This window comes from Phyllostomus discolor, chromosome 4 (genome assembly GCF_004126475.2).
Source record: "Phyllostomus discolor isolate MPI-MPIP mPhyDis1 chromosome 4, mPhyDis1.pri.v3, whole genome shotgun sequence".
NCBI classification, from domain to species: domain Eukaryota; kingdom Metazoa; phylum Chordata; class Mammalia; order Chiroptera; family Phyllostomidae; genus Phyllostomus; species Phyllostomus discolor.
In genome coordinates, this window is record NC_040906.2 from 21,772,055 (window position 1) to 21,792,512 (window position 20,458).

Here is a 20,458-nt window from a genome sequence, read left to right on the forward strand (position 1 = left end):
GTGAGAAGCTTGCTGGAAGTAAGAGATGATGCTGCCAGATAACAGATGGTTGTAAAAAGACAGATGCATTGATGTACTGGGGGGAAAAAAACCTTTACATTTGTTAGACATGTGCTGTTTTATCCAATGGAAGAAGTCACTATATATGAATTTCTGATTACTTTATTTAAAGCATGCAAACTTTGCTAAAGAACTCAGGGAATAAAAAAGCTTGGTCTCAAAATGAAATCCAATCGATTACCTTTACAGCTTTACCATGAAGTCTACCAAATATTTAAAATATAATTCATTTAGTGTTTCTGCGGTGAAGGACTGCCTAACTCAATTCATTTTATCTTCACTGTATTGCATGATATTAGAGAATACAGAAACTTTCAGAGAGTAAGCAAATATTTTGAAAAACAAGGCTCAGTCAGGTACAATTTCAACCTATTTAGAAAAGCCTACCTCTGGGACCCAACTCTTGTCATATCATTAAAACCCCTGAAATGTCAGTGAGGCAGTGCATGTGTGGTTCTCTTTAACACTGGACAAGAAAGAAAACGTCCATGCTGTCTACAGAGTCTTGTTTCTGCCATTTAAAAAAAAACACAAAAAACCATAAACCCACCAAGGAATGATAACTGAGTGGCAGCCAAACTGCCAAAATATTTTCCCCAAAGATGCATATCACATGCAAACATGTTAACAATTAACATGTAAAACCAAACTAATGAAGGCCATGAATTGTGCTGATTTTACATGTCAAACGCCAGTAAAATAAGTTTGATTTTACCGATTAAGAAATTAGAGGAATTAGATATAAGCTGTTTGTCTTCTGCAAATGAAAGATTGTTATAAAGTTCCTCTGAAACAATTACACATGGTTTAAATGGCCCTGTGAGAATGGATGGAAAAGAAATTTTCTTTTCTGAGAAATATTAAAACCTTTGGAATCGGCGTGGGGAGAGAATCACTTCATCTGTTTCCGCACACTTAGTACTCAGGCATTTTCATTTTTGTAATTTAGTTATGTAAGTAACATTTTATAAATTCTCATTCTATTAAGGCAATTTTTTATAGTGCCATAGATTTAGAGATTTTGATTACAGCTAAGAGACTTATGGCTGCTTTACTTATGTCACCCTGTTGGATAAAGCCTAATCAAGTTAATTTACACGTTTTCCAAATTCATGTAACTTTTTAGCCTTCCCTTTTGTCATTTTGCATAAATCATGTTTGTTTCCACTACACCTGTTCCTTATTCAAGAATTCATGTATTTTTCTTAATTGTTTTAAGTTCACACTATGAGAAGAACTTAATTTCACTCCATATAGGTTGTATTTCTCTATCAGAGTGTCTCAGTCATTGGTGCTCTTTGTTTTCCAAAAGACCCTGGAAGAAGTTCATTATCATGAACATGGGCAGATTATTTCCCATTGTCTCAGAACTACTTAACCGTACATTAAGAAATGTCCCATACAAAATGAATTCTTCACTTAAGCAAGTTATTTTTGCCTAGGTGAAAATAATCTCTTCACCTAAGCAAAAACAAAAAAAATCAGCTCTAACTTTTTTTCTTTACAAAACTACCTAGTTAGAATGAGAAACACTGCAGCTCGCTGCTCATCACAGCCTATCATAAACTAGGGCCTCCTGTCTTCATAAGGCTGGAACGCCAAAGGCCGTGGATCCTTCCTTTCCTTTAGCCCAGTTCCACTGATCTGAGCCCAGATTTGGTCACCTGGAAGAGCCTCTGTAGTTTCTGTGGATAAAAAAATGATTTGGACAAATACATTTATTCTGTAACATTCTTTCTACCCTAAACAGAATTTTTTCTCTTAAAAAGCTCTGATGGCACTAAAAAGGTAACTAATTCCACTTATGTCTGGTCCTAGTGCAATGTATACAAGGAAGAAAAATTATGTTCAGGGTCATCTTCTTTTGTTTGGATGTGAGAATATATTCTTCCCTGACTGATTTATTTGCAAGGAGCAGAAAGGAGTCACACTTTAATTCGACTTTTTTTTGGATCCTCCCTTTCTGGCTTCCTTTTCAGAAGTAATAATACAGAAAAAGGAAGTTCTCGCATGCGTCAAATAATGCTTCTTTTATAAAAAATTGCTGAGGCATTTGGATGGACATAAGCTATATAGGGACTTCACTTTCATATGGAAAAAACAGGCTCCTGCCCTCCCACCACACATATGAAGGCACATTTAGTATGATGCATGGGGTCAAAGCTGCAGGCTGGGAGCAGGGGCAAAAGGGGACCATGCTCGGTTCACCTTTCTCCTGGCCTAAGTGGGCCTCTGCACTCTGCGCTGGGGCACTGGGGAGCACACTAGAGGTAGTCCATTGTGAGCTGAACAAAGGATGCTCATAGTACTCCTCATCGGAATTGGAAGGGTCATCATCAGGCACAGACACCGAGATGGAGGGGGCTAGGAGTCTACGCCTCTTCCCGCTGGTGGCAGGTTCGTGGCTGGGGAACCTGTGTAGAGGACCCACTTGATCCTGAGCCCCTTCATCTACAAACAGACACACAGGAAGAAACTGCAGGGAGAACTGGACAAGACAGACACAAGATCAGACAGACAGACAACATCTGCACAAGGACACAAAGGGCCACAGAAGCAGCACAGCAAAATGCAGCAGAATTAGCAAGACCAAGCTGATGGAGGATGGGAGACACTGAATGTTTCATGCTTCGGTAGCTACTGAATTTAAACAATCCCTCAAGTAATTTTGTCATTGATCTAATGAATCAAATGCACTGACGCTCCTACTGCAGAACAGATGTTATCTACACACTTCCTTCACACAAGTCAGAATAACCATGGAAACATTGGCATGGAAACGAAGTATTACAAAACAGATGCATCCTCTGGAAGGAGTTCTTTTAAGTGGATTGATTCCTCTTGTGCTTACATCAATATACTTGTAAGTTTAAAAAAAAAAAAACCGGAGGTTGTTAAGATCTGATGCCTGTATGATTGGGGGGAATATTCTGTTTGAAGCACAACCTTAAATATCTAGGATGCTCACATAGTTATTAGCATTTTGGTTAATTTAATTTTTAGTTAATCATTTTAATTGAAAAGTAATTGTTAAAAATGTGCTATTTTTCTTTCCTGCTTTGCTAAGAGGCGTGCAGTTGGCGAAACTCCCTCTTTGATTGCTAAGTCCCAGGGGAGTCCTCTGCAACACGGATTCTCATTTGCATGTCTGTGAGAGCACGTGCTTTTTAGAAAGTCCCTCGCATTATAAACCGGTTTTCGTGTGTTTTGCTTCTCTTCTGAAAGCTCCACAGACACGCAATTAGCTGAGAATTTCTGCAGAGTTGACTTCCGATTCATCAAGCCTTTATTTGGCACAGTTTTTACTTGTACTACCGGCTCTTGGCCGTTCTTATATTTCAACACCCTCACTGCATATTTCTCATTGAAAAGCTAAAGGAACTGCTCCCATTCCTGTCCTCTCCTGTGTCTTGGCTTAGAAACATGCATTATTTAAATAGACTTCCTTAGACACACAAGTATACATTAATTAGCCTGTTTCACATTTGGGTTCCTGTATATTTTAATGAGCTTCAAGGACGATGACAATGAACGTTGTGTGGCTTTGAGGTACAACAGACACTACATCTCAGACCTAGGTGTCGGGTTACCAAATTTGCTAACGGCTATTATTTACTGACCTAGAGGGTAAGTTTAAAAAGTTTCATAATTCTCAATAATAACAACAAACTCTGTATACCTTTTATTGCTAAATTTAAGCAGACAGGATTAGAGCATTAATTTGAAAATGCACTATATTTTTAAGGCAGAAACTTATTTTCAGCCACCAAGGGCTGGCAACTAGAAATAAGTCTGAAATCACACGGATACCAAAATAACATTTGGTAGCGAGAATACTTTTAATTTTTTGAGCACACTATTTACTGGTGGTGCCGTGGAAGTTGTTTCTGGGTGGGGGCTCAGAACTTTCTCATCCATGATGCTCATTATATCATGGGAGAGCAGAAGCCTAAAATGGTATCTGATATTCTTAGTTGAACTCGGCACGATTTTTCAGCCGAGCAGATAATTGGCTCTAATCTGGCCTACCACCCTGGCTGAATCAGAAGGCCTGGGCCTGTCACGTGTCCCAGCCATTCACATTCCTCCAGTGACTCTCCAAGGCTGTAATAAGTTACCTCTACAACTTCCAAAAGTTTCACCAGATGGTCAGGACGACAAACAAACAGAAATGGCACAGTCACCTCTCTGCTTCGCAGCGTTTGTTTTCTGGGGAGCAGAGCAGACTGCAGAGTAAAAGGGAAGAACTTCAAGCAGAGCCTGGTAGTTTACAGGCACTACTCCTTGGACTGGTTCAAACCTTTTGAAGATGCTGACCCCCCCCTCCCCCCTTTCTTATTGCTGTTGCTCTTTTTGAAAGTGCCAAAATGTGAAAACAACCCAGTCTTGCTTTAGCTCTCTCACATTTCAAAAAAAAAAAAAAAGCATTTTCTTTTTGAAAACTTGGACTGTAGTCAGAGAACAACAAAAGCAACAATAACTTTAAGGGCTGCGGTGGAAAAAAAAAGTAGCTTCTCTGTAGTAGTTGTCTAGAACCAAGCCGGGCAACTCCAAAAGGTATGCCTGGCAAAGTCCAGCCCTCTGCTGGTACTATGAGCTGTACGCACTCCAAGTCTCTGTTCAGGCCCCGTGAGCCTGAAGTCCATCTACTTTCAAGTCCTACAGAGGTGCAGGGGACATGATATGTAGAGGACCATGATCGGCTAAGTCCAAACAGTGCACTTGGTTCCAGCAAAGGTGATAGAAGACAACAGATCCTCATTTGCTATAATATGGTGTAGGGTAGGTGCTCTTGGTTCATATGTGATAGAGGTGGGATACACGGTAATTCTAAATAAATGAATTATTTATTTGGAAGTAATTAAAAAATGAAAATTAGTTCAGTAGCTTATTACAGATTTAAAAACCCTCTCATTGGAAGGTCACTTTGTTTTTGTAGTTGCTCACTAAGAACCTAGATAAGAAACAGCTTTAGGGATGCGGTGGGGCTGTGGTTGCAGGGGCTTAGGTCTGGCGTTGAATTCTGGACGAGCATACAATAGCCATGATATCCAGGGCAAGGGGCAGAAGTGAATATTATTATCTCTTTCTGTGGGTTGCTGGGAGGGTTAAGTGAGAAGCTGCCTGAGGAGGCACCAAGCACAATGCTGGACCCCATATATGTTAGCACCCTTCAGTGCAGTCAGGCAAATTATCATGTGCCTCCGCTCTCTGCTTTCATTTGACACATCAACACTAGACTGGAGAGAGTTATGAAGAAGTATCCTCATTTCATGACAGTTAATTTTGCTGTTTAAGGTCAGAATTGAATGCCTCCTCTTATTATAAGTACACATGCTTTTGGAGACACTTGCCACAAACTAGTCCATTTCATTGTAATAAGGTGCTATTTTAAAGAACAGGGTAGCCTTAGGAACCTTGGGGTTTTACATAGCTCTTTTTCATAATGCTAAACTTCAAAAACAGTTTCGGTAGATGAACACGTTTTCCCTAATTTGCTTTCATAGAAACTTTATCTTTTTTTTAAAAACATTTGAAAATTTATGTTGGGTCAAAGTAAGGTTGGCCATGTAAAACCCAAGCTCAGTATGTCAGCCCCCTTTGGAACAAATGAATGGTCCCTTTTACAAGAGACTGAGTCTCATGGAGTATCTGTGACTCAGTGGTTTTTGTCTTGGCATCATAACTTCTGCCCCACAGCCCGTGGCTGGAGGCAGCTGGCTCCATGTGCACTGTATTGTTCTCTGCCATCTCCAAGTCCTGCCTGTTCTACAAGCTTTTGACTGAGGACTCCTGTTTGCCAACTGGGTTTGCTGTCCCGGGATGATATGGAGGGCAAACGGCTTTCAGATTAGCAATTACAATGTTGCCACATCACTGACACGGGAGAAAACCACTCAAATTCTGGAGCAAACCTAAGAAGGCAGAAAGAGCCCTGGTTCCATTTCCTGATGAGTCCATTGTTCTCCCATGAGCTTCCAAGTCCAGATGACAGCTACTATGCTTAGGCCCACAAGAAAAAGAAGATTAACTTGAAAACATCCTAACTAGTATAGTATTAGTTTACTATACCTGGGTTTCCTTCCTAAGTGTGCTACTTGTTTAATTTTTTCATCAAAATCCCTTTAAATATTTCCCAGAATAAGCACTACTTGGGGAACGATTAATACTACATTGATTATCATATACAAATATTCATAGATGATAATAATTAAGCTATTAAGTTATTTTAAATGGACACTTTCCTGCTTCCCCTCTAGAAAAGAACAGATTTAAAATGCTTGATAATGAATTTTAAAAAAGTAAGTCTATCCTCAAAATCACTGAACTCAATTTAACCCATGAGGTCTTACATTTTGTAAGAAGAGGGTTGGGTTGGGGCGGACACTGTGCTTTTACACTACAGGTGCTTTGAGGGTGTGTCCAGGAGGGTAAAAGTCTCTAGAAAAAAAATACTCCACCTGTTCCATCTCCACCGAGCCTGCCATGCAGAACACATTAAGTGGATTTCAGCTGGGCCTTTAGAAACCATGTGGTCTGATACATAAGGAGCGGAATCCTGTCTTGTGACTTGTCACTAATTTATTCCTAATAAAATGAACTTAAAAAGATTGTTTATATGTACTTTGCAAGTGGCTAAAAATAAAAGAGAAGGGATGGTTGTGACTGTCTAGACCACAAGTCTTTCACCATATTAAGGTGAGAATATTACTGAGTCTTTTAAATAATGAGGCGAGTTGTAAAATGCATACGTTTTCAATAATAACTCAAAAAATGGTTTACCCTCTTAAAAACACATAATTAGGACTTCACAGATATTCACCTAATAATTTTTTGAAAAAACTTCAGTGAGAATGTAAGTTTGAAAAATGTTAAGAAAAAAATATCTTCGAATTGCTTTTGACAGGAAGTGGTAAGCTGACATTTTCTTGGAATATACTGAAATAGCCTGGAGAAAGCAATCCTGAAATATAAGGGAAGGTTATACTTTCTGGAAAGGGACACCTAGGTTACCCAAATATAAGTGTGATCCTATATTTTATTTATATTTTCATATATTTCTATATTTCCACTACCACACCCCTCCCCCCAAATAAAAGGCAGACTGGGTGAATTCCCAGATGGACTGAGGACCATCAAGCCCTCTCCAGTTTCAGTCCCATATAAGAATAAGAAGGGTAATTTACTTGATATCCGGCTGACTTTAGATCAACACCATACCCCTCTCTTGGTTAAGAGGATTCTCTGACACTGGAAAGGCTGTAAGTAGGGGCTCAGAAACATTTCCCATTACCCGAGGGAAGTACAGCTGACCTGGAAGTCCTCGAAGTGTCTTCGGGGTGAAATCCAGGCCCCTGAGCCCAGGCGGCTGCTGCTTCCTCTCCAATTCTCCACTACTCCACCCAGGTCCCACTCACCATTAGCCTTGTGACTCCTTCAGTTCCTAGAGAACTTCGTGCTCTTGCCCACCTGAGTGCCTGTGCATATCCTGGTCTCTCTGCCCGAAATGCCCCTTTCTTCCAGCTTTGCTTGACCAATGCTTCCTCAAGCTTCTAGGCTTGGCTTCTTAGCTGTCCCTACCATCCAGTAAAAAATAGATTTATCTTGTTCTTTTCCTTCCTAGTGCTAATCCAATTCAAAATCACGTGTAAGCTTATTTATTGGATTTCTGTTCTCCACTAGACTGTGAGCTCCGTACAAACAAGGATCATGTCTATTTTGTCACTAATGAATACCCAGAATGGGAAGAGTACTGGGTACATTGTAGGCTCTCCATTAAATGTGCCCCATGAATGGATGAATGTAAGGCAAAAAGAATCATTCGAATCTATGAATTAAATGATCAAATGACATTTTCAGGGAATTAACTAATAATCAGTGGCTTGTATGACACTAATTAAATGTACTGATCATAGTCCCCAAATTTTCTTGTATTTACCAAAGTAACTTGGTTTGTTTAACATTATTTCAGGTAGTAAATCTGAAAAAAGGCTTCAGTTTAAGAAAGAAATACCTTGCTAAAATACTTTTGGATTATAAATCTGTGACAAAAGTAAACTATGTTTATTAATCATTTATAATAATTTAGGAAAGTTCATATTTAGGAAATTAAAGAATAATTTAAATGGATTTAATTACAAATTACAAGATTTAAATGTAAATCTTGTAATTTCCTAAATCTGTATTTAGGAAATCAAAGAATATTTTAAATAAGCCTAATTACAAATTATAAAAAGACTGAGTCTTTTGTGATGTTTCAGTTTTTAACACCATAAAAATATCTCTAGAAGAGACAAAAATAAATGAAGAAAGAAACGAATAAAACTGAACAGTGTTAAAATTCTGATTTTGGTACATGGAAACTATTGAAACAACAAGTGAGAGGCATCTCTCCTTTGCCTCCTCCAGTAACTCAAACAATATACAAACGCTAACTGATCTAAGGACCAATAACAGTTTGCTTTTACATAGTGCCATTCATCTTTGGTTCTGAATGAATATTCTTCAAAGACATCCCTCTGTTTGTATCAAGGAGCTTTAAAAAGCTGACATGGCTTTTCATGTGGAGCAACCGCATAAATAGACTCACGGACAATAACAGGTCTCAGCAGGAAAGGCGCCATGATCTCAGCTTCCAGCTCAATGCTCTCTATATCAGATTCATTCATTAACTTCTTCATTTATTCATTAATATGTATTGAGAGTTTGTAGCAGCCCAGGTCCTGGGGAAGGCCTTAGCAATGCAATTACTCAACAAAAGAGACAATTCTTGACAATACCTTCCATAAGTGTTGATTTCATCAATTTATTTTTGTTTAGTCCCTTAAAAGATAAAATTGTACCTTCTTTGTCAAAATATTCTACATTAAGTAGACTGGTTGTAGGTAGTTATTCTAGCAATCTAAACAAAAAGTTATCCTTTATCAAGCACATCTCTTGGTTTTGTTTACCATATTCCTCTGCTTCTGATTTATATAGATAATTGATGATAAAGTCTTGGTTTCCTTTTGGACTATCCTGAAACAGACAGCTCCCAAGCTGGGTCTCTTATGAACTCATACTGAAGTCCAGTGCTTATGGACTGAGGGATTGATATTTATCAAGACAATGAAGACAAACCTGAATGGTCCAATAGGGCCTTACCTTCCTCCCCGGCAACGGTCTTTTCTGAGGCTGGTGATGGGGGTGGAGAAGGAGGCAGATTAGCTGTCTCTTCAGCTGCTAAAGATCAAACAATGAACAATGAGATATGATAATCAATCTTATTAGCCAATAGATATGTAGGCAGTTCTGCCATCTGTAAAAAGGCCAGAAATTCAGGAAGTTTCTATGAAATTCTATGAAATTCAGGAGAGGTTCAATAGTAAGCTGCACTTGACTTATTTTTAGCTCCATTACCTGATTCATATATTTTTGAAAACCTAAAAAGAAAGAAGAGCATTTAATATTTAAAAATAATCATCTTATCATCTCCATAAAAATGAATTAGAGATGCCTGATAAAATTCTATCAGTAATTCCATTAATTTGTGTTTTCTTGTTCAATTAATAAAATATTTCATTCTGGCCCTAATCTACTATACTGAAACACACACAGGCAGGCATTTTGGTTTAGATTTGGCTACATGGACTGAAAAAATATTAGAATTCTTTATTGTTCAATTTCTTACCTGGAAACAAATGTTACCTTGATCATTCAACAGTTATTTTAGGTAACGCATTTTTTAAATAACATTTTGTCCACTGAGTTTAATATCGAAACCCACCATCTGTACATACTTGCAGAAAAGAAAAATGAAGCTGTCATCGCCAGAGCAACCTCCAGACAGAAACCAAGTACCAGTGGGAACTGAGTAATTTTCTGACCTTGCCATTATACATGAAGAAGGACCAAAGAGACAGGTTCTAAAAGATGTAATTCATTCCCAGTTAACTCTAAGTTTCCTATTCAAGATACTTCATGACCACTCATATGAAGGTAAGGATTTCAAAAGGAAATAGCAGTCAAGGCCGTGGTAAAATCTATTTTAAAAATTATGAAAATTTTTTATTTCAAAATAAAGGAGTTAGTAGAGGCAGCTTTGGGATAACAGGCGACTCTTCAGTTCCTTGACCTTTATGTGGCATACTTTAAGGTTTCAAATTAAAAAGGAAAAGGTGGGCATTTCTTTTACTTCAAACAACAGAAGTGAGCCACAGACAAAAGGCCAATGTTTTAGATAATTTTTTCCTTCTCTGTTTTGAGAGAAATATAATTGATAATCAAGAGCACTTTATGAAAAATAATGAGAATATTTTAAATGATTATTCTGGGAAAGGAGAATTTTTTATTGCTTAATTTCTAATATACAATTGAGGGCTTACTGATTGGCAAATCAAATATTAAGGATTCATTAGACTGTAAGAGAAAAAAAATGTATGTTCTATTTTTAGGCTTAAAAAAGTTTCTATGGATTACACCTACGTACTTACGAAATAAACCTGTGTGTTGAACCTGAGTTTCTTTCCTGTGTCTCAGCATGTATGTGTATACCTACCCTACCTACCTACTACCTGTCGATGGACAGTAGGGGCAGCAGGCCCTGAGCTGAGAGTGTTTTCCTTGGTAAGCACCATCACATTACCTGTTTGTCTGGCCCTGGAAGGCATTGACTTGTGACCAAGGGAGAGAAATGTCATCTCAGTGCCCTTAAAGGAACCAAGTAAAGACCAGTATCTTACATGGAATGCAAAGTCACTGATGATTCTAATAGATCTCTGGCTACAGGTTTTATGTAGCTGGTTCTGAGAGACCCAAACAAGACTGTAGTATCAACAATCATTAACCACCAACTCACAAAGGGAAACAATTATCTCTGATTAAACTATTAGTGTATTTTCCTTATGAGTGGGGGGGCCATGGCATCAAAATGCATTGGCTTTATTTTTATAATATCGCTCTTGTCTGGTCTGGAAAAGGAAAATTAAGGGTAATTTAGGAGCAAAGTCTAACTATAAGCTTATCACCCTAAAGATGACCCAAAGACCACAATGACCCTGTTGAGAGAGGTGAAAACTATCCCAGTGCGTCCCAACAGGGGTTTCGATGAATGTTATGCGTGAGGATGGAGCATGGGACACGCCCGGCCCATCTTTGAACAGAGGACTTGATCCTGCAGTTGGGGTGCAGCAGACACAGCCGCTGATCTGAGGTGGTTTCTCATTTACCTAAAGGCAGAGCTGCAGGCTGGTCTTTATGCTGAGCTTCTTTCTCTTGTTCGCCTTTCAGGACCGCTACAGCCTCAGCCGTGACTACTTGAACTATCCTTGCAGACACCTCCTCTGTAACAAATAGCAATAAAAGAAAAAGAAAATGATGAGAATGCAAAAAGGTGGCAAAGAGGAAAAATAAATGATACAGCCAATTAGAATTTCATTTCCTCTTGTCTTCTCCCCCAAAGAGTACTGAATTGCAGATCAACACAAATACATATATTGTAACCATAAGAGAAAAGGAAAAAAAAAAAAAGAAAAAAAAAAAAAAAAAAAAAGAGAAAATAAAAGGAATTGGCATTCTAATCCAAACAAACACAGAATGAAAGGAAATAAGTAATAGGCATGGCAGTTTATTTTTAAAAAGCTGTTTAGAGAAAACAGAAAAAATTCAAATTTTTTTGTACCTAGTAATAAACAAATTCAAAGACAAGAGAGAATTCATTTTGGATTTAATATGTCTTTGTAGTTTTATTATAGTACTCCAGGAGAGTGTCGTTTAAAATAAGTTTCTATGCTGACTGGCAGAAATACCATGATTTACAAACCAAAAAAAGATGTCTCAAAATATGAATTTGTGATTAAACAGTATTGTTCAGGATGAGCATAAACAAGAGCAATTCAGAAAAATCTGAGGAGACAAAGTTTGAATGAAATACATGGAGATGATACATCAGACGGTCAAGAGCTGCTCCTTTTCTAGATAGTAGATACTTTAAAGGTCTTTCGGGTCCTGTGATATACACTCGCCTAGTGAGCACAGCAGTTCCATTAAGGAAGGGGGGGCTTCGTCCTTAAAGCGGTCAGTCTGTGAGACACCAGATGGACTAGTTTTTGGACTAATGTAGCATCTCCTGGAGCATATCGATGCTAATTTTATATAACTAGTCAAGAAAATACTCAAGATATGATGTTCCCTGTATCAACAAAAGATGAAATAAGCATTTCGAAATTAAGAATATATTCTAGGTTAGACATAAATTCCACAGAATTTAACTTTTCCATTATTTTCATAAAAGAATGTCTACCATACTGGGAAATAAGCCCACTCACACCCTGAATAGAAACAAGTTGAATTTGACAAGGGGTGGGGGGGGGGCGGAGGATGGGGTGAGGTTTGTTCTCATAATTTTAGTCAAAATTTTAGAATAAGTATTTCATTGAAATTTTACTTGGCTCACGATTGAAATTTGCCCACTCACAGGCAGATGGGGGGGAGATCCTCCTGTTTTCCCTGGTCATTAAGATTTAGCGTTCTCTGGATGTCTTCTTAACCCCACTGGAGAGCATAGAGCTTAAAAACTAGGCTTTTTGGTGTGAACAATCACTTAGAATCTAAGTTTAAAAGTATGAATCAAGGAAAATACCTGTTCATCTACCTGAAGGATACAACTGCTATCCTGACTACATTTTGAATCTCTTTTTCTCTCCCCCTTACCTTCCAACCTACCTATCTACCTATGTATCTTGTGGGCCATGTTAAACACTGAAATAGATCATTTACCTCACTTGCATAATTTTCAATGAAATTCAGATATTCAAAAATCAATACAGTGATTTTTATGACTTCTAGTACCTCAGCATTTTACGGAAAATTATATAATGAAGAGGTAGAGAAAGCATGGAGAAATTGGGACCGGTACAGAATCCATGTCTTTTGGACCATTCCTGCTTTCCTTCTTGGCACTCATGCGTGATTTAGCATCTCTATGGCACTCTGGGCATCTTGCATGGGATTGTGCTGGAGTACCTGCCTCATGCGCCCTGCTATGTAACGCTTCCCAAGCTAAGGAGTATCTCCTTGTCCTTGCTGCAATTCTCGAAGCTCCTCTCATTGAGCTTCACCTTGCCTGGATGCTTAACACATTTTTTTTTTTTTTGAGAGAATGAAAATTAACATGAGAGGTTTTGTTCATGACCTTTACACAAATTTTGAAAATCATTCCCACTTGTTACTATATTTGTTACACTCAAATCCCCCCAAATAACCATTTAATGGATTCTTATTTTAAGTTTTTGATGCATTTTAGAAATATATTCCTTAAATGGGGGTTTCAGATTTTTGTGTATTTGTGATGAATTTTCCAGGATCTCAGAGTTCTTAACATGAACTACATCTTTTAAATAGGGAACATAATCCAACCAAATAATACAAGTATCTATTGACTTATGTGACAAATTATAACTGAGCAATGCTATATTATTTCAGGCGTTTGTTTGGGGTTATATTTAAAATCATTCTAACACCTTGGAGAATTAATTAGAAGACAACAGAGGTGAAATTAATGCAATAAAAAGGGATTCACCCAGGGTGTAGGCCAAAGGACCTTGTGGTGTGCTGTGTGAACAGACTTGCAAATATTCTAGAGACAAGTAAAGGGAGAATTGACTCATTAATTTTCTCTCGTCAGTATGGACATGTCCAACCTAAATAAAATGCAATGTCAGCTAGCACATTCTTTTTTTTCCTGAGAGGTTAAATTTATTTCAGAAAAATAATATCACTTATTATAGATGGGAAGCAGTAGAACATTTGAATTTTGTTAGCTTTGTTGTTTCAGAAAAAATGAATTTCTGGGTTGGGTTTCACAGTTGAATTAGAGCTTATGAATAAGCTAATTTTGTATCTGTATATATTTCAACAAAAGTTGTAAGGAAATAATTTAACCCAATCTTGGGAAAATTAATCATGCTTTCTTTAAAGAATTTAATAGATTTTAAGAATGCTATTGTAGAGTAGTCCAACGTGCTGTGTGGGAGTCAAGTTAATGACATTTTCAGTTTTGGGGGGAAGAATAATATTGTTGAAACTTTTCAAATAGGAAATGCCACATTGTCTTAGATTAATTTTACAGTGAATCTAGAAAAACATGAGCATGTATTTATTCTGGGGTTCAACTGGTCCAGTCAATTTAAAACTGTCCTCTGAGCAAGCGCTACCACAGCCTAGAGATGGCAGCTTCCCAGAGCAAGATGGGCTTTTCCCAAGGAGCCCTGGTCAGCAGGTCGCTCCTGGGACCGGAAGCAAATTCACTTTGGGTTTGGGTCAAGTTCAGGGATAATTAATAGTAAAGGTGCCAAACACAGGGTACAAGGAAGACAGTAACAAAAGCAGATGTATCACAATGAAACTTAAGTTATAGTGTGTGCGTTAATATAACATAATTTCTTCATTAATTGTATGACTATCTATGAATGTCTCCATCTGTCCAACTATCCATCGAACGGTTCAAATCTTTCTAGCTACCTAGGACAGTACTGTCTTTTACCATGTACATTAGGTGAAGACAAATGAACTTTAATTTTAGGAAATGGGGTACAAATCAGCATTTGCTACTTTCTAGTTACATCATCTTAAGAAATGTACTCAGCCCATGGAATTTCATCCCTCACCCATAAGGTAGAAATAATGATACCTGTCCCACAGGTTGCTGGGAGCACGCAACTACATGATTATGTAACAGTCTGGGCAACCCAGGGAACCTCAAATAAAAAGAAGACCTCCAGGTAACTCTTACTGAGGTGTCCTTTACTTCCCCTGTCATACATTTTCCTGGGTCTTCTACCTTAGTATTTCTACTTCAAGGAAAGAGTAACTGTGATAAACACTAAGGGTCCAGCCCAACGAGGCTGCTATACTATGAACATAAGATAATACAGTTAATCTATAACCATTATCTATGTTGATGCCAGGGATAGCGTTTTTTTTTTCTCCCCTAGATAAGCTAGAGATAAGCAAGTACTGTCTTTGTTATTTATTTTCTGGGCCACAATCTGCTCTAGTTTTCTGCCAGCGAGTCCCAGTTCAGGACTGTTTTCTCGCCAGGGCTCCACAAGGCATGACCACCCCCTCTTTACTCCTGGGGACAATTAGCAACATGAGAACTTTTTAAGTTTTTCATTGCTAACTATTTCTGCCTCATTTTTCCCTTTCCTATTTTCTACTCTATTTTTTAAGTTTTTTTTCTTCCAATCATTATATGTATAGAATTATGAACAGGACCTAATTGTTCAGAAGAGCGAAGATGGATCTAGATTACACACAAATTAGGAAGTTAGGTTATAGGCAATTGAAAGGTAACACTGAGCTTCACAGCCGAAAACATGACACTTCTCACTGTAAACTGGAAATCTGAAAGGCTCAGTATTTTTCTTTGGACCATCTAAGATTTCTGGAAGTGGGCATTTTTAGTGTATGTTTCAAGTTGTCTTAAAGAGTGTGTGTGATATGTGCTTTATTCTCTCTTTTGTTAATGCCAGGATTTCAATGTAATTAACTAACAGTTTTCACATTACGATGAGAACCTTATAACTGGTATTAGAATATTAACTTATCAGTGGTGTCCGTCATGGTTATGAGACAGCAATACAAAAACGTCTCAGGACATAGCTGTTCAATCATGGTGCCAGTGAAATGAACAGTAACTCGGAAATAATTTGGTAAGATGTCTCTAAAAATTGGTTGAAAGGAAAACAATAAAAGCAACTTCCTTAAACAAAATTCTCTTATAACATCAGAAAATAAAGGATTTAAAGATACAAGCCAGGGAACAGATGATAACAGATCATCACTCTAGAAAATAGGATAGGTAAAAAATAACATCTGAGAGTAAAAAGTAAAGTCTTATTAATAAGTCTTAGAAACTTATTCTGGGCAACAGAGATAGGGTCAGTATTTAAAACCAGCATCAATGCAGTCCCCAGCAGATACAATGAATTCTGGTAAGAAATAATAGTTTTTCTTTGTGTTGGGGAAATATATTGGTACAAACATGAACAGAGGTGAATAGGTGTAAGAAACACACTGAAACATCTCTCATCCACAGAAACCTACTTGATAATACACAACACATATGCTAATGTACTATATTTTGTCTCAGTAATGAATAAGCATCATACTCCTGATACCAGGTTATTAACAACTTGTGTACATTAGGTACTTTAATTTCCTGTCAACATTATTTAATCTATACCATAATACGTTTTTGAGAGGAGTAAACTGACAAAATAATGGATAAAGCAACTTACTGTCCCACTTGGGTGTCACTTTGATTTACATCAGTGTAGCATTAATAGTTTATACAATAGTAGGTTCTGGAGTCAGAAAACCTGGAATCAAATTCTGCTTTTATCTTTTACTAGCCACACACAAGTGACAACTCTCTAACCTCATATTCCATCTGTTAAGGAGAATAAAAGTGGCATTCATATTTTAATGTTGTGTGACAAGTAAAATATATAATCAAATGTGTATTTCAATTATATGCCATTGTCTTAATCACTCTTGCTGCTTTGTTGACATCTAAGTCTACGATCACTGATTGACAACATGTCGACAAAGAAAGTCTTTGTCATACACTGAGATGATTCCGTCATTTTTCCCACAGACCACTTCCTTGCCCGAAGGCTTGGTCACTGCCCAACAGGCAGCAGCACATCAGGCTTGTGCCACTTGTTATCTAAACAAGGACGACATAGTGAATGTTACTCTCTGGCTGTACCATACATATCAGCATTTGTAACTGTCCCAGCGCTCTTGTTTCTCTACAGTGCTGATTCGGGCCACACCAGCGCTGTGCTCTTCTGGTCGCAGTATCATTACGTCCAAAAGTTTAAGACAGTCTCAGGCCTGGTTTTTGGTCCACACTTTTAGTTTAGTTATTTTGTTCTATTAATCTATCAACACTGCTTGGTTGAGTCATAACAAAAGCAATGGAGTTGAAACTTTCTCAGTGGCCCCGAAAACGTGAGCTTGCCTCTGAGCCATATGTGACAACGCTGGTGTGCAGAGGATTGGTTCTGAAAGTGCGCCCTCGGGAGCTTCATCGGGACCAGCTGTGATTACACTGAGCGTGCAAAGACTCACCACTCACACTGTGAACAAAGAAACCCACGCAAGTTGGCATAAACCTGAGAACATATTTTTTGTTGATTTCTTTCAGGTTGTTAAGAGAGAAGTAAGAGACACTGACAATAAACTCAGCTGTGTAGAATATAATAAAAGCCAGTGAATGTTTCTGCTTTTAAGAATAACAGGCATAACAGTGCTGTGTTCAAAGAAATGACAAGCCTACCTTACAGTGAGGAATGAAGGAAAACAAAACAATTTTAGACAGAATGCTCCTGTCACAAAAAACGTTTTTTCTCAGTAGGGTTCAGGATGGTTGCCTAGGAAACGGATGCTAATTGCTACTGCTGATGGAAACGCGTCAACAAGGAAAGCACTGTGCAGCTCGAAGCAGTCTGCTACACAACCCTGGATAAATCCATAAAAACAGGGGAAAAAAGAAAAAGTTCCATGCCTAATTTGGAGGGCAAATGGTTTCTCTGAAACTATTTCCTGTAATCAACTGGTGAAGAAGGAATTTAAAAGAGCAGATTGTTGGGGGTTTTCATTTTTGTGTGTGTCTGTTTCCCTGGCACTTTTGCATTAATGACAAGAGGCCAGGGTTGGCGAACCCCGCCCTGTCCAACTCCAGTTGACCTCAAAGGGTCGCCCAGGCCGACACTGCAGCTGTCGATCTTTGCCTACCAACTTTTCTTCCAAAGATTGTTTTTCTCAAGACTTTCTGATTAAAACAAGGACAACTCTGGTTTATGGGGGAAAATACAGTTGAGGAAAGTCAGGGATCAATGCATTTAAGATGAAAGAATCACGACTGCACAAAATTCAGTTCTTGGCGGGCACTTAAATTTAGCCAATGTGGTATAGTGGTACTGTACTCACTGTAGACAGTGGGACTATACTTAGTCCTTATGGGGGATACAAAGCTGGGTAAGACTTGCTGATCCTACATTTAAAGTGTGCCTGAAATGGGGTAGTCTCATTGAAGGACATGTTCTATTTTTGCTTTTTAGGATTTTTCTATTAACGGTCGCAGATTTCGGCTGAACCATCCCCAGTCACTCATTCGGTCTTCTGAAATGCAGCTGCGACCTGGTGGAGCTAAGATTGGTAGGCAGTACCAAGAGCATGGTTTCAGGAGAATCTTCCCTCACTCTTTTCTCCCCACCTCAATCTCTGTGCTCAAAGGCACGATTTGTTAAGACTGACAACTCAACTCTTACTCAAATGAAAATTTTAGCGCCTGAACAGAATCTGCCTGGCATTTAAATTTAGTCAAGGGGGGAGGTGTAAAGAATTAAGATGGATATGAGTGCGAGAGTACCACAAGTTAAGGATGCTATATAATGGAGTCAAAAGTAATTAGAAAAGCAAAGTGCAAATCAGAAAGAGTACCTACTAGAAAAATTTGTTTCTAATTTTAAGGGGCCAGCTGGGAAACAGGAAAAAAAAACACACTTAAGTCAAAGATATATAAGTAAGTGAATATAGTTGAGCTTTATATTTTCATATTCTAGTTAAAGGTTTTGCTGATGGTGTTTTTTTTACCTAATATAGTATTATGTGCATCTATTATTGTCTGTAGCCCGTTATTAAACATTTACTAATTAAGTCACATTGTAATATTTTATTGATCTTAATTTGATAAATTTCTTAGGGAATTTGCTGCCTGAAATTTTCAAAGTGCTTTAATATCAATACATTGAATACAATCATTAAGGTGCAGAGGGAATTTATAGTGGTTTTAGAGCTCTGAAATGCTAATTTTTGCATCTTGTCAAAACCATTACCATTGTACCACTCCTTGTAAACTTGTGAGAGATTGGATTGTCTTCTGCATCAAGTTTTGAACACATCACATTGTCAGAGGGCTGCTGAGGACAGAACTGATTCAATGGCACATGCACATTTCAATTTGTATCTCTTCCCTGTGTGCTGGCCCTTACTGCTACCAAGCCTGTCTTTAGAAATAAGACTGTGGGTGCCATCTATATCATACTTAAAACCATCAGAGAATTCACTTTTACTTGAAGACACCAACACTATATCAGAATGCAAATAATATCCAGAAAGCATAGAACTGTAACTCACTATTGCAACGGCTCTGGTTGTCTATTTGCAAGAGCCCAACAGAAAGAGAAAGGTAAATCAGTTTTGGTGGAGCTGCAGAGCTGAGAAAAATGTAAGAACAGAATGCTATCTAACAGGTAGGCAGGAGGACACTGAACAAGGCAACTGGACTTGGCAATGGGGTGGCGGGTGGGACCCCAGGCATATGAGGTAGCTTGAGACAACTGCTGACAACCTGAAGAAAACGAAGAAATGAGTTTCTAGAAGCAAACGGAAAGTTGCCCAAGGTCAGTTCTATTTACATCATATTCTGCTCAGGGAAGTTCTTGGATAGGCAAATATTATTATAACCATAAGCTATAATGTATCTACAAACACAGAGCATCATTGGCATGAAGGACACAGCCCTATGAAAGAGATATATGGAACTTCACGAGACAGTAAATCAGATTTCAAAAATTTTTGTTTCATTTTCTTAGGAAAATATGGCTATGAAAATCTAATGTACTATACAATATATGAAAAGAAAGAAAAGGTCTAAATCAGGACTTGTACCTCTTTTTAAACAAAATTACCATTTTGATATTTCATATATGGTAGCCCTGATCATGAAGAGGGTGATCAATTCCTGGGACTAAAAATAGAAAATAACCTGGCTTTTCTGATTCATTTTCATTCCCTTTACCAGTTTATCAGTCACACCTTCCCAACTTTTATGGAAATGCTTCACCTCAAAAATGTTTATTTGAGCCTATACTTTAGGTCTGTTTCCCAAAAGAGAAGTTTGCTGTAAATGTAAGAACTCTCATGAAACCAGGAAACTTTATGAGCTTCTGCTCAGTTTTTCTTGGATAATTCTGAGATGCAACATAAGACACCTAGGCAGAAATGGCGTGGTCCCACAGTTAACAAGAAGGTGATCAAAAGCTATAGGATGTGAAGTATGGTTTCGATGCAGTCATTATATTGGTTGAAGTATCTTGCTTAAAATTTCACAGAACAGAATAAAAGAAACACCTCAACATTTTCATCAAATAGGTTTTCCAAAATGTTTTCTAAAAAGTATATTTGTTAATTTCCATTTTTCTACAGACTTGGGGAAGAAAAGCTCTTTGAATTCCTATGGTTTTTTTCGACATCCAGTTGCATCAGAGAACATAATGGAAGCTGAATCTTACCATTATTCAGGGACTGGGAGACTCGAGCATTCCTAGTTGGAATTGAAGAAATG

The 20,458-nt window shown here is 37.9% G+C and overlaps 1 protein-coding gene across 50 annotated transcripts in view; it reads right to left on the reverse strand.

The window, feature by feature from the left end:
* MAP2 (microtubule associated protein 2) overlaps nt 1–20,458 on the reverse strand; it is a 258,015-nt gene that overhangs the window by 35,109 nt on the left and 202,448 nt on the right. For 43 of the 50 annotated variants that reach the window (XM_036022921.1, XM_036022918.1, XM_028508541.2 and 40 more), the window contains 2 exons: nt 11,268–11,381; nt 9,205–9,282 (listed from right to left, as the gene is read on the reverse strand). In XM_036022921.1, the coding sequence (XP_035878814.1) occupies nt 9,205–9,282; nt 11,268–11,381 (192 nt within the window). The remainder of the gene's footprint in view (nt 1–9,204; nt 9,283–11,267; nt 11,382–20,458) is intronic. The other 7 variants (XM_028508545.2, XM_036022925.1, XM_036022931.1 and 4 more) reach the window with 1 other exon arrangement.